Source organism: Ipomoea nil, unplaced genomic scaffold (assembly GCF_001879475.1).
Source record: "Ipomoea nil cultivar Tokyo-kokei standard unplaced genomic scaffold, Asagao_1.1 scaffold2653, whole genome shotgun sequence".
NCBI classification, from domain to species: Eukaryota; Viridiplantae; Streptophyta; class Magnoliopsida; order Solanales; family Convolvulaceae; genus Ipomoea; species Ipomoea nil.
The window spans coordinates 703,705-718,659 of NW_017619081.1; the positions used below are offsets into that span (position 1 = coordinate 703,705).

At 34.1% G+C, this 14,955-nt stretch overlaps 1 protein-coding gene across 1 annotated transcript; it reads left to right on the forward strand.

The window, feature by feature from the left end:
- The first annotated feature begins 4,725 nt into the window (after window positions 1–4,725).
- Window positions 4,726–9,739, forward strand: LOC109154822 (potassium transporter 6-like). Its single transcript, XM_019302565.1, has 8 exons — window positions 4,726–4,970; window positions 5,168–5,223; window positions 5,322–5,808; window positions 5,902–5,955; window positions 6,715–7,028; window positions 7,196–7,319; window positions 7,404–7,658; window positions 8,475–9,739. The coding sequence occupies exons 1-8, from the start codon at window positions 4,925–4,927 to the stop codon at window positions 9,545–9,547; spliced, it is 2,409 nt and encodes an 802-aa protein (XP_019158110.1). The 5' UTR covers window positions 4,726–4,924; the 3' UTR covers window positions 9,548–9,739.
- The last annotated feature ends 5,216 nt before the right edge of the window (window positions 9,740–14,955 follow it).

Consider the following 14,955-nt stretch of genomic DNA (forward strand, 5'->3'; position numbering starts at 1 on the left):
ATTCATCAGAAGATATTGGAAGTGTATGAACAACTTTAATAATTTGACTTGGTCAAATAACTAAAATGAGTGTTTGGTAATAAAGAACTTTGTTGCTTAGGTCATTGATGCAATAATCTGAATTTAAAAAGCTAGTTTGAGTAGTTTATTATTATCAACTTATTGCATTTTTGTTTTAAAATTTTAATTTATCATTAATAGTTGTTGGTTATTGTAATGTTTATATTTATTTGCTTTTGAGACAATTATAATTTTAGTCCACTAATTATACTCATATTGTAAACTCAATCATAAATTATTACCCTATCTAGTTTTTCTTTTTAATTATGTGTAAAGTGGTAGTTTTAACCCACCATTAACAAATTTTGTTAACATTAACAATGCACTTTAGAGTTTCAAATTATTTAAGAACATCTTGATCGTTTTTTTCATTTTATCCTCTTATATTAATTAACTATTGAGGTGGGCAGACCTATTTTTGCCATTGAAGTGTAGCTAAAACTTGGGATAAAGTACAAATAAGCCATTGAACTATTTGAGAAATAACAATTAAGCTATTGAACTCAAATAATCCCCAAATAAGCCATTGAACCCTGAAAAAAAAAAAAAAAAAAAAAGCAATTGACATTTTTAACAGGTTAACTCCAGGTTTTTGCTGATTGGATTGCCAAATGTTTATTTTATTTACATTTTTTTTGTTATAATCCACCTACATAATATATTTTAAAGTAATTATAATCAAAATAATTTTGTCTTGTAAAGATCTAATTTATTTATTTATTATTATTTTTTAAACCAAATATCCAGTGAAAAAATAATAATAAATAAATCAATCAATCAAAACTCGACAAGACAAAAATATTTTGATTATAATTACTTTAAAAGATATTACTATGTAGGTGGATTATAATAAAAGAAACGTAAATAAAATAAATATTTGACAATCCAGTCAACAAAAATCTAGAATTAACCTGTTAAAAATGTTAATTGTTCTTTTTTTTTTTTCCTAACTTCAATGGCTTATTTGCTCTTTTTTTTTTCCCCGGGTTCAATGGCTTATTTGGGGGTTATTTGAGTTCGATGGCTTAATTACTGTTTTCCAAATAGTTCAGTTGTTTATTTGTACTTTATCCCCTAAAACTTCAAAATTGTTTTAGTCTAGTTCCAACCAGGGGCGGATCTAGAAAATTATGTGGGTGGGGCCATACTTAAAATGACTTTAGAATTGTCAATGATAAAATATCAAACACTTATAATATGGTTCCTAATACATTATAAATTATAATACAATGTTTACGATAGATGACAGTATAGTTTGGGGCGGAGCCAAAACTATATTTAGGTAGGGTGAAATTGGCAAAATATAAAACATAATCAATTACATAAAATAGTTTGAATAGAAAAGACATTATATTCATAAATACTTTAATTTTAATTTTCTTTTAATTAGATCAACTTTAAATTTTTCTAAACTAATTTGAAAACAATGAAGTATAATATAAATTTGTGGACTATATTAAATAAATGATTCAAAAGCATTTAATTTATTGAAGGGTGAGAAGAGAAGCTAAAATATACACACACAAAAATATAATTTAAAAAAAAAAACATAAAAGAATAGAATTAAAAAAAAAAAAAAAACATAAAAGAAGTCTAAAATATAAAGAAGTGTTAAAGGTGGGATTTGAACACAAGATATTTCATGTTACAATCCAAGCTTCAACCAACTGAGCTACTGCATTCTTTAGTATTTACTACATATACATATATATTAAAGGACTACCGAGGGGTGAGTGGGGGCAGTTGCTCCCAGGGTTCCAACAGCTCCCAAGTTCACTACAAAGACCGAGGTACAAGCCCAGGGTGATGGCCCGAATACAAAGTATAAGGCCCACGGGGTGGGCAATAGCTACTGATAGGAATCGAACGCAAGTGAAAGGGTTGTGAGTATGAGATCAAGACCACTGAACCATAGTACTTATTGTATCTTTTTGTCGCCCCTTGCTAAGAATCTGGGAGCCTTATTTATAGTGTACCCCCTGGTCCACGTGTCCCACGTAACCCCCCATGCTCGACACTCCCGCATTTCACGGCACACACACAGCATCGGACAACCGCGCCCTCCCAGCCCGCACGCACGTGACCCCCAGCGGAATCAGGTCTCACCCCCGCGCAAGCGCCGCCGGCAGCCGCACACTGCTGCCCCCGTGCGAGGGGGCACCAGGCTCGCGCCCAGCCGCTCACCAGGCGCGCCATCGCAGGTTGGGGCCAGCGCCCCAGTTGGCGACCTTCTCCGGGCACCGGCGCCGGATAACCTCCGGCAACTGCGAAATGCCGCCCCCGCGCGCAGCCTGCGGCCTTCTCCGGCAGCAACCCCCCACCCCTGGCTATTTTTCCTTTGATCCATCCCTGGCCCAACAATGTCGGCCCACCAAGTCCCCAGCCCATACCCAATATTCCCATCATGTATGTATAATGATTAGTGAAGAAAATTTGAGAAAATTCTATGAAATAAGTCAAATAACCAAGATGTTCTTCAATAACTTGAAATTTCAAACTACATTATTATTATTATTTTTTAGCATGCATTGAGTAAACATCACTCATATGTAAAAGTCAGCAAACCACATAGAAGAGGTAAACTGCAATAGAAATACCTTGTGCAACGGGCTCGATCGAGAGAGTGTACAAGAATTGAACTCGTAACCTTCTAAATTCTAATACTAGAATCATGTTCCACCCACTTGAACACTCCTTTCGGGGTAAAATGCACGGTTAATGGTACGGTGAATTAAAACCACCACTTTACATTACATATAAATAAAGGGAGAAAACTGGATAGAGTAATAATTCATTGACTGAGTTTACAATATAAATATAATTCATAGACTAAAATTGTCATTTTTCTTTTAATTTTTATTCAATTTACATTTTTTAATATCATAAGAACCCGCATAGAGCCTGACATTTGAATTGACTATCGGTCTATGGCATCCTTTTTATATATAATTGTGTTAACCGTACCATATGTTCAATTACTATATATTACCAACTAACGTTTAATCTATTTTTATTTAAATTTATATTTTTAATATTGAATTATTAACTGCGGAGTATTTCTTTATAATTATAACATTATTAATAATAAAATAAAAAAATAATAGTTAAAAATAATTAAAAATAATAACAACAATAACAATAAATTGTAAAAGTAATTTAAGAGTTAAAATAAATAATGCAATATATTTATGTTTTTTAGCCGAGCTCTGGGGTCTCCAGGAAGGTCTCATCATGGCAAAAAACTATGGGGCCTCGAGGCTTGTCGCGGAATCTAACTCTGAAGCCTTGGTTCACACTTTGCACAATGCTATAGGATTCAGTCCGGAAGCTGACACCTTAATTATTGACTGCAAAAGCTTGATGGATGAGTTCCACGAGTGCGAGCTCCGATATGTCCTGCGCGAAGGCAACCAATGTGCCGACTTTCTCCCAACATTGGCCATGATAGCACGTGGGGGACCACGATCCTGGAAGTTCCTCCTAGCGACATTAGCAGCCTGCTGGTTCAGGACGCCAACTACGTAGCCACTAGACGGGTTTCCTAATTCTTTGAGCTCTTAAGCTCCTCTTTCCTCACCAAACAGAAAAAAAAAATATTATTTATGTTTTTATAGGCCATTTTACATTTGTGTGCGTAATTTTATGTTTATATATAAAATTATTCATTATAATTTATTCAATATACAAGATTAGTATATCACCAAAAATTAATCCACAATTCCACATAAGCTTGTTCATTATTTTGTATACATATATCCAATATCCAATATCCAATATCCAATATCCAATATATAAATAACTGTATATATTGATTAAAGTTTATTCCATTTTTGCAATTAAACTAATCCACAATTGAAGAAAGACACAGGACAGATGCAATTCATCATTTAATTTGCAAATTCCAATTAAATTAAATCCAAAAATTCAGTGTATATAATTTAATTAATACATCACCTAAAACTGATCCGCGGATTGACCTTTATTAATGCATTTACTATTTAAGAAACTCTTCTCTCTCTCTCTCTCTCTCTCGCTTTTAAACTTGTTTTTATCTTTATCTAAAATTTTAAAACCTATTATTTTGAAAATTTACTTTTTTCTTTTTGTTATAATAATATTTTCAAGAGCTAAAAATTGGGTAAAAGGACTAGAAAAGTGGAAAACAAGTCAACTAACATATATAATATAGACCAGGACTATGTGGTTTAATGGTATCCGGGTTGGACTTTTATTTGGAAGATTATAAATTCGAGTCTTAGTGGAAGCGTTATTGGTTCTTTGTGCATATATAATATAGTTGTGCATTTTTAATAAACTCAAAAAATAGAAGAAAAAAAAAGAATATAAAAATTTGAGATAGTAAAAGTGAAATTAACCCCCAAAAAATTATAGGTAAAAAGTGATTTGGCCATGGAAAAAGCAAGTCGAACACGTAGACTCCATTTTTACCTATGCAGGCAAGTGTGATATGTTATGATCTCATCTCAGACAAGTAAGCTTATTTTCAAGAGGGAGAGAGAAAACATAAGCCCAAACGCAATCCAATACGAAAATTTTAATTAAAATTAAAAAAATATAAAACCAATTGAAAACGAAACGTGAAAGCAGAACTCCAGACTGCAGTTTTTCAAAAACCAAAAAAAAAAAAAAAACAAAAAAACAAAAAAAAAAAAAAAACAAAAAAAAAAACACTCCAGACTGCACACCCGTATCTCAGTTTCTTATATCTGCTGCAATCAAGGCAAAGAAAGGATAAAAATTTGAAAGCAGTAAAGATTGTGATGTGTTTCTCTCACTGTCATATGGGAAATATTCTCTAATCTTATGCCCTGATCCTCCAACTGGCTTCCCTTAAACTTTGTTTATGCAAAAAAATTGTGGCTTTTGGTGTTTGTTTTTCCTCATAGGAGGTTGTTCAACTGCTATTTGCACAACTGCTATTATTTTATCTTATTTTTGTGTATAAGAAAAAAAAATTTCCCCCCCTTGGCTTTGTGCTCTGCGTCAGAGTGTGTTTTCTTGAAAGTTCTTTTCTGGGGTGGGTAGTATCATCAGATGGGTCAGCTTTGAAGTTGTTGAATTTGGTGTGGAAATGGTTTTCTTGCAGTTTTGAGAGGATTTGCTATGGATCTGGAGACCGGGTTTCGCCAGAATAGTTTAAAGGTGAGACCTTTTTTTCTTTTTAAGAAATAAAAATTCTTGCCTGCCCTTGTCTTTTTGGTATTTTCATTGATATGGTGGGTGGATTTTTGGGGTTTCAGAGACAATCTTGGAGGACAGTTTTGACATTGGCATATCAGAGTTTGGGTGTTGTCTATGGGGATTTGAGTACATCCCCATTGTATGTGTTCAAAAGTACTTTTGCTGAGGATATTGAGCATTCAGAGACCAATGAAGAAATCTATGGGGTTCTTTCCTTTATCTTCTGGACATTGACTTTGGTCCCTCTCCTAAAATATGTGTTCATTGTGCTTAAGGCTGATGATAATGGTGAAGGGGGAACATTTGCCTTGTATTCTCTCCTTTGTAGACATGCCAGGGTGAGCTCATTGCCCAGTTGCCAGTTAGAAGATGAAGAATTGTCTTTTTATAAGAAGGACATAGTTTCTCCTGCACCCACTACTGTTGGGGCAAGGTTGAAATCAACTCTGGAGAGGCATAGGGTGTTGCAGAGATTTCTACTTGTGTTGGCTTTAATTGGGGCTTGTATGGTCATAGGGGACGGTATTCTATCGCCTGCTATCTCTGGTATGGGCAGGTTTCATTTCTTGCATCGAATTTGTGGCTTTTGTGCCCTTTTTGATTCTGAATTTGCATTCGTTTCTTTGCTCCTTTGTGCAGTTTTTTCAGCAGTTTCGGGTCTAGAGCTCGCTGTCTCTAAAGAGCATAACAAATGTAAGTGTTTTACATCAACTGAACCAGCAGAGCTTAAGAAATTGGAATTTATTTATCACTTGTTTCATGATTCATAATAGGTTTATACTACAAGTCAAAAATAGTTGCTTTTGTTAACTTTCATTCCTTGAAATTTCCACTATTCATGCTTCGCTCTTAACGCTTTTTCTGGTAATATCCCTTTGAATAGTCATGGTAATATGATTAATATCCCTTTAAAGTTGATCACATATTGTTAGATCACGTGCTTAGCTAGTAGCGAAGGGCAACTTTATTTTCTTATATTGTCACATTTTTGAGAAGCTGGGTGCTGGACTTGGCCCTTCACCGGCCTCCGCCCAACACATATATCAAAACTAAAGTTGCCACGAGAATTTGTGGGAAGAAGTCAACTTGTTTATTCTTGGAAGAATTAATTTCAGTTGTTGAATTGGTTTAGGTCATTACAACTAAAACACACGAGAATGATTATGTATTAGGTTGATGAGGTTGGGTCCAATTTCTCAGAAAGAATTCATTTCTTTACTAATTTTGCAACTTTAGTTATGCTCTAGAAACTCCATCACTAATTAGGCATCGTAAATTATTGGTTTAGTATTGGGTCAACATGAACAACTTTTGGGCGTAGACTATTTGATATGAAGCTTTACAATATTAGAATATTGTCTCATATGATACATGTCATATCATAACTATTAACCTTACATTTTCTACAATCAAGAAAGATAACACATTCCCGGAATTTGATTAAATTTGCAGATATAGAGGTTCCGGTTGCTTGTATCATACTGATAGCATTGTTTGCCCTTCAACACTATGGCACTCATAGGGTCGGGTTTTTGTTCGCTCCCGTTGTCATAACATGGCTTATATGTATCAGTGCAATTGGTTTATATAATATTATTCATTGGAACCCGCATGTGTATCAAGCGTTGTCTCCATACTATATGTACAAATTCCTGAAGAAAACTCAAAGAGGAGGCTGGATGTCCTTGGGCGGGATTCTCCTATGCATTACTGGTTCAGAAGCCATGTTTGCTGATCTCGGGCACTTCTCCCAGTTATCAATACAGGTATATATTTGCGATATTAACTTCAAAAGAGTTAGATAAACTCTCGGTTGCTTTTTAACTCTTCTATTCTATAGTTTTGGAACGGCTTTGAATGGGCAATTCTCTCGTACTCCGTTTTACAAGAATGTTAAGAATATTTGAAGATTCTAACGTTGTTGTTTTTGTAGATTGCTTTCACGTTCCTGGTTTATCCGTCATTGATCCTTGCATACATGGGGCAAGCGGCTTATCTGTCACAACATCACGTTATTGAAAGTGACTATCGCATTGGTTTTTATGTTTCTGTACCCGGTAGGTATCCTCAGCCATTACGTTTTTAGGAAGATAGATTTGGCAAGTTCGGTTTATTAAAATTGTCTAAAACTCTTGTGCCAGAGAAAGTTAGATGGCCTGTTCTGGTGATAGCGATACTGGCTGCTGTTGTGGGGAGCCAAGCCATAATAACTGGAACTTTTTCGATTATCAAACAATGTTCTTCCCTGGGATGCTTTCCGGGAGTCAAAATAGTACACACGTCGTCGAAAATTCACGGTCAGATTTACATTCCGGAGATCAATTGGACCTTGATGCTGCTGTGCTTGGCTGTTACGATTGGTTTCAGAGACACTAAGCGACTAGGCAATGCATCGGGTATGGCAATAACCAAAACTCATGACTGAAGTTTGAGTCATTTCGAAAGTCATGCTTGCTTTACTTGAAACCACTTGCAGTTTGTGGATTTTAGTCATAAATATAAGTGTCCTCTATTGGGTGGAGGCCTAAAGGGCCAAGTCCAGCACCCTGTCTCTCAAAAATGTGGCAGTATACGGAAATAAAGTTGCATTTTCGTTACTAGCTATAGTGTTAGGATCAAGCGCTTATCACTACGCCAAAAGCTATAGCTTTGTAGCGAAGACGCAACTTTATTTCCTTATACCGCCACACATTTTCGAGAGAAAGGGTGTTGGATTTGGCCCTTCTGGCCAACGCCCAACAATCCCCCCAGCCACTGGGTGCTGAACTTGGCCTTTACCGGCCTCTGCCCAACATATAGCTTTTGGCGTAGTGGTATGCGCTTGGCCAAGGGTCCAGCACCAGGTGGCTAGGGGATTGTTGGGCGGAGGCTTGAAGGGCAAAATCCAGCACCCTGCCTCTCAAAAATGTGGTGGTTTAAGGAAATAAAGTTGCGCCTTCACTACTAACTATAGCTTTTGGCATAGTGATAAACGCTTGATCCTAACATCCTGCTATCGTTCGTTCGATTGCTATTTAAAAGAACTTTATTTGACGGGTTAGGATCTAGCAGCTGGCTTCCAACTCTACCGATTAATATCTGAGAAAATACTTTTCAAAATCATTTAACATTTGAATTCTAGAAACCATCAATTGTAATTATGCATTTTTACACTGATGTTAGTTCATTACTGAATGCTCTTGTCTGAAATCTTTATGTTTTCATTACATCAGGTTTGGCTGTTATAACAGTTATGCTGGTCACAACGTGTTTGATGTCACTGGTTATCGTTCTGTGTTGGCACCAGAGCGTCTTCCTTGCGATTGGCTTTGTGCTCTTCTTCGGGACCATTGAAGCCTTATATTTCTCTGCATCTCTCATCAAATTTTTGGAAGGAGCATGGGTGCCCATTGTAATGGCTTTCATCTTCATGATAGTCATGTGTGTTTGGCACTACGGAACCCTCAAAAAGTACGAGTTCGATGTCCAAAACAAGGTCTCGGTTGATTGGCTACTCAGCTTGGGTCCTAGCCTCGGGATAGTACGTGTCAATGGCATTGGCCTGATCCACACCGAGCTTGTGTCAGGAATCCCAGCAATATTCTCCCATTTCGTCACCAACCTCCCCGCATTCCACCAGGTCCTCGTTTTCCTTTGCATCAAGTCTGTCCCGATCCCTCATGTCAAACACGAGGAGCGGTTCCTTGTAGGCCACATCGGTCCACGAGAGTACAGGATATACCGCTGCATTGTCAGGTATGGTTACCGGGACGCACACAAGGACGACTCCGACTTCGAAAACGATCTCGTGTGCAGCATAGCCGAATACATCCGCACGGGAAAGGCGGGACCAAATGGCGCAGCAGCAGCAGATAATTCAGCACAAGAACGCGAGGAAATGGCGGTGGTGGGAACGCCTTCAACCTACATAGGCGGCGGCGTGCATGTCTATGAAGACGGCGAAGGCAACTCCTCCTCGGCCGCGGGAACATCAGAGCTTCGAGAAATAAAGTCGCCCCCGGTACTAAAACCGAGAAAAAAAGTGCGGTTCGTCGTGCCTGAGTCTCCAAAAATCGACCAGAGCGCCCGCATAGAGCTCCGGGAGCTGATGGAAGCTAGGGAGGCCGGTATAGCTTACATCCTTGGACATTCCTATATGCAAGCCAAGCAAGGATCAAGCTTCGTAAAAAAGATGGTTATAAATTTTGGGTATGAGTTCTTGAGAAGAAATAGTAGACCACCCACCTATGCTTTAAGTGTACCTCATGCTTCCACATTAGAGGTGGGAATGGTTTACAATGTCTGATTTTTTTTTTTTTTTTGGCCAATATATAAGTAGTAGTGGTAATAAATTATGTACATGATGTGTGTATCATTACAAAATAGGTTATATTTAGCAATCCTTTGAATGAGGGTAAATTATCGAAATCGTCTCTTGATTTTACCACTTGAGTCACCAACTTTTTATTTTTGCCTAATAATATTTTTCATTATCAAATTTGTACTTATTTGTCTCTCAAAGGTACTATTTTGTAAACATTTAAACTCGAAAAAAACTTCACGAGCAAAAAATATGTGCAATTAAAACATTTAGCATCAAAATTCTGTGCAATTAGCATTGTTTGCATATTATTTTCAAGTTTCGGATAAAAAAAAATGATGTGGCATACTAGTTAGCTTATTCAACGATTATATAATATATATTATTTTATTTTATATTTTAAAAAATAATGGTAGGGGTGGGGAGTTATAGAGTTAGATGTTTTAATTGTACATTTTTTTATTTTTTTTGGTTCGACGATCTAATTATACGAACTGTAAAAGTTTGATGACTTATTTGGGGTTTTTTTCTTTAAACTTATTTTAGCCATTTAGCAGGCTAAAATAGGTATAAATTTGATAGTCAATGATACTTGATGTATGAAAACTCTTAGATGGGTACTGCTTTTATGTTGTGTTTTATCTAAACTAAAAGTCTAAGATGATGGACTATTTTATCAGAATTTTTTATACTAAATTGAAAAATATGTTACATTTAAACTAAAAGTCTAAATTGATAGTTACACTATATGTTAATTATTTATATATCTACTATATCTACTATCTATCTACTATCTACTATCTACTATACTAATAAGAGCCCAAGAGAGTTAGGCCTATAATGGGTAGAAAAAATGGCGGTCAAATTTTTTAATCAAATGAATGACTCAGATTGATCAGATTTTAATTTTTTCTTAAGATTTACTAATTTATCCTTGATGAATATGATTATCCGTTAACTTTTCCGTTAAATATTATCTTTTCCGTTAATTTCTGTTAGTTCACCGTTAACTATTTAACTTACTCATTGATTGATTTCAATAAGAAAGGTCTTAGGTTCGAACCCCATCCCAATCAAAATTGTCATAATTAGTACTCTATTTTCCTCTTATTATATTAAATAATAATTTAGTAGCTACAATAAAAAATAATACATGCATTTCTTTAATTTATAATTATGTGTCTACAATGTCTTTATTCATAAAAAATTATTCATTATCAATAAATTAAATAACAGAAATAAATTCATTAGTTATATTGTCTTTATTTTTCTCCAATATAAAAATTCTTTACATTCAAATTCATCAATTTATTATATTCGCTACATTGTCCCTACAATGTCTTTATTAAAAAAAATTATTCATTATCAATAAATTAATTAAGATAAGTAATTTTATTAGTTATATTGTCTTTAATTTATTTTTCTCCAATGTTAAAATTCTTTACATTAAAATTCATCAATTGATTATATTCACTACATTATCTATTATCTTTTTTTGTGCACTATTTTTTTTTGATTAAATATCAAAGTTATAATACAAAATAATGTTATATATTTATTTACCAAGTATTTTATTAATAGCATGAAAAATAAAATATATATATATAATTAATAAAGCCAATCATAATGACTACTTGAGGGATTTGTTGACAAAGAGAGTATTCAAATCACACAACAAATTGAAGTGAAAACTATTTCGCAATGTCCTTGTTTGACAATCAGCAGTTAGCGGTTAGCGTTAGCAGATTATATTAGTGGATTTGACAAGTGAGTTATATTAACGGTTGGTAAAAAGATATTTAAAAAAATTAGCTGTTTAGATCAACATGTAAAATCACCTAAGGGTATACATATATTTAATAATAATAATAATAATAATAATAATAATAATAATAATAATAATAATAATAATAATAATAATAATAATAATAATAATTGTTTTAAAAAATAAAAAATATATAATTAAGTCAATCATATTAACTACTTGGGGGAATTATCGACAAAAAGAGTATTCAAATCACCCAACAAATTGAAGTGTGAAACTAACTCGCAATGTCTTTGTTTGGTAATCAGCATTTAACTCTTCAATATTAGTATATATTTAATATTTTATACTCTAATTTTTATTTGCTCTCCATTATGTCCCTTATTTGGTTTCAACCATACCTATACAATTATTTTATTGAGAATTATAATCAATCTTGACTATATTATCTTGCATTTGTAAACTTAGAATTACATATTTAAATACGCAAATTCAACATTCAATTATTTATGTATGAAAAATTCTAATTTAATATTGCCTTGATACACTTTAAAGTACTTATTTTAAAAAAATTATTGAACATTGTCCCAATCACGCAATACGCGTAAAAAACTAGTATTATATGATAAACATCTCCAAATTCCCAAGGAAAATCCAAAAGAAATGGCATCTCTTAATTTTCATTGCAGACTTGATTTTTTTTTTTTTTTTCATGACTTCAACATAACAAATTAACATTTTTTTTTCATGACTTCAACATAACAAATTAACAATCAGCTTATGTTTAATTGATGCATTATTTAATTGGTTAAAGAAAAAAAAGAAGTAAACAAAACAATCCAAATGAATATATAGGCTTTGGTAACATAGTTAGCTTATCAGTCAATTTTGACTTATTTGACCACTATTAGCTGTTTGATTTGGTTATACATTCAATATAAGTGTTTGATTAATGAATTTTTTTGTAACAGCTTATTGCTCCAAAATGTTAAAATTTAAAAAGTTGTTCAAAACAACTTTTTTCGATAAATTTTTTTATAAAGTCATTTTGCATGTAATCAGTTATCAGCTACCAGTTAATTTAACCAAACATCTTTTTACAAAACACCCCCATAATCTTTTAAATAGCAAATACCAATTTTAATCTCACGAGTATTAGCAAAATGATAATTTTGGTCCACATGTTTAATTCCTACCAATTTTCATCCACGACTATTGCTTTAGTACCAATTTTCATCCACAACTATTGTTTTAGTGCCAAAATTCATCACGTCGGTCACCCCTTTGTTTAAGACATGCCGAAATATGAAATTATTAAGGGTAGTTTTGTGCTTTTCAAATTAGGATCCCTATTTGAGCATGAATAAAAGGATTTCAGCCCTAAGATCTATCTCAATTCGCAGTTTTCTTCCTCAAATTAAGGTAGGATGAGGAGGAGAACTGCGAATTGTGATCGATCTTAGGGTTTAAATTAATTTATTTATGCTCAAATTGAAATCTTACGTTGAAATATTTAACAAAATATGTAATTATATATAAAAAATAAAAAACAAAAAGGATTCAAAATGAATTATTAAAAAACACCAAGGACAAAACTAAGAAAAAAAATTTCTCAAAAGTTTTGCAGTTTTACCGCACATGAACTATATTGCGCCAAATATGGTGCAATATTGTTCATCCATGGCAAAACTTTGCCGTTTTGGAGTATTGATTGGAGACCAATTGCGCCATTTTTTATTTTTTATTTTGCCAATATGCCATTTTACTCTGTTGGTTGGAGATGGTCTTAGAGTTTATTAAAAAAATACAATATAAAATTTAATATGAGTTTTGGTCAATTAATTAGAATACGCATTGGGCATTGATGAAACGGTACATCTAATTTACAATATATATTCAACATAAATGAGAAACTATGCCTATTATCATTGTCTTTTTGGGGAAGGAGGATTTGGTTCTGTTTTTGAAGGTGCACTGCGCCAATGCACTAAAATTGCAATGAAGCATACAAGGGGACTAGATCAAATCAAGAATTCATTTTTGGCGGAAGTGGCAACAAGAGGAAGCATGAATCACGCCAATTAATAGGGTTTTGTGTTGGAAAAATTATGCTTAGGGTACTATCCAGAGAGGGTGCTTCCCTCTAAAATTGCTATTGCACTAGTTAATCCAACATTTCTGCCACAAGTCATAGTTATGCATTCTTGAAATATTTACTATTATGAAAAATTTGATAATCTTGCATTGATTTACGCCAGGATACTGAATGATACTTTGATAAATTCTGAAACACTAAATACAAAAAAAAGTGGTTCTCTCTCTCTAGGGTTCTCTTCGAGAGAGTATCTCCCTAGGGTTTCTAGGGTTTTTTTTTTTCTTGTTTTTTGCTTTCTTCGTCTATTTGTTTTTGCTATTTTTGTGTTGTTTTGGTGTGTGCAATGGATGTGCGAGATTTGGAGAAGGGTTGTGCTGAACTAATGATCGATGAGGAAGAGTTGGGTGGACTTGATGTTCCAGTGCATGATCAAGCCAGTGGAAGCACTATGTATTTTGAATTGGTTGGCCGATTTCTCACGGATCATGCGATTAAGTTTGAACAAATGCAACAAGTCTTGGCATCGGCGGGGCGCCGGATGATGGGCATGAGGGTTCAGCCCCTACGCGAAAATTTGTTTCTGTTTAAGTTCCCCCATGTTAAGGATCTGCAACGCGTTATCGACGACGGGCCTTGGTCGTTTGAAAATCATACTTTTGTTTGTAAGGAATTGACTCTTCAAATGCAACAAGAGGAAGTGGCGTTGGACTCCGTTGACTTCTGGGTTCAGATCCATGATCTACCAGCATTATATTATACGCCTCTACGAAGTTTGTTGAACAAATAGGGAATTATGTTGGCCAGTTCGTTGCAGCCGAAACAAATAATTTTGGTAGAAATTGGTGTAGCTATTTCCGTGTGAGGGTTTCGCTGAAGGTTGAAGAACCTAGCCCTAGCAATTATGGACACGACCCGTTAACACGACACGAAAATAACGGGTTAGTGTTTAGCCTTAATGTGTCCCGGGTCGTTAACGGGTTGACACGTTAAGAACCCATTATGTTTCGTGTCTTAACAAGTCAACCCGTTAAACCTATTAAGAACCCGTTTAACTCGTTAATATTATCGTGTTAAGCCGTTTACACAAACATGTTTATAACCCGCTAAGAACCATTGTCATTTAGGTAAGAACTATTGTCATGAATGAGATTATAAAAGATATCATGAACATGAATAAGGATGAATTTACTATATTATGCTAAGATCCTACACCAATTATTGATGTTCAACAATCTTAAATTTAAATTTTTATTGTGTTCAATTTTATTCTAAAAACTAGTATGGAGTTCTTTAATTATGATTTTTGGATGTTATTTTATCATTTTATGAATGTTATAAATTGAATATTTTTTTAGCTTGTTTGATGAATTGAACTGTAGGTTTTATTTCTTTTTTTAATATAACTTAACTTTAAATTTTAGTTTATTTTAATATATTAACCAGTTTAGCCGGTTTAAATGGGTTTCGCATCATATCATGCCGACACCACCAGAAACATGTTAACAAAACATGTATATCGTGTCAACCCGTTTA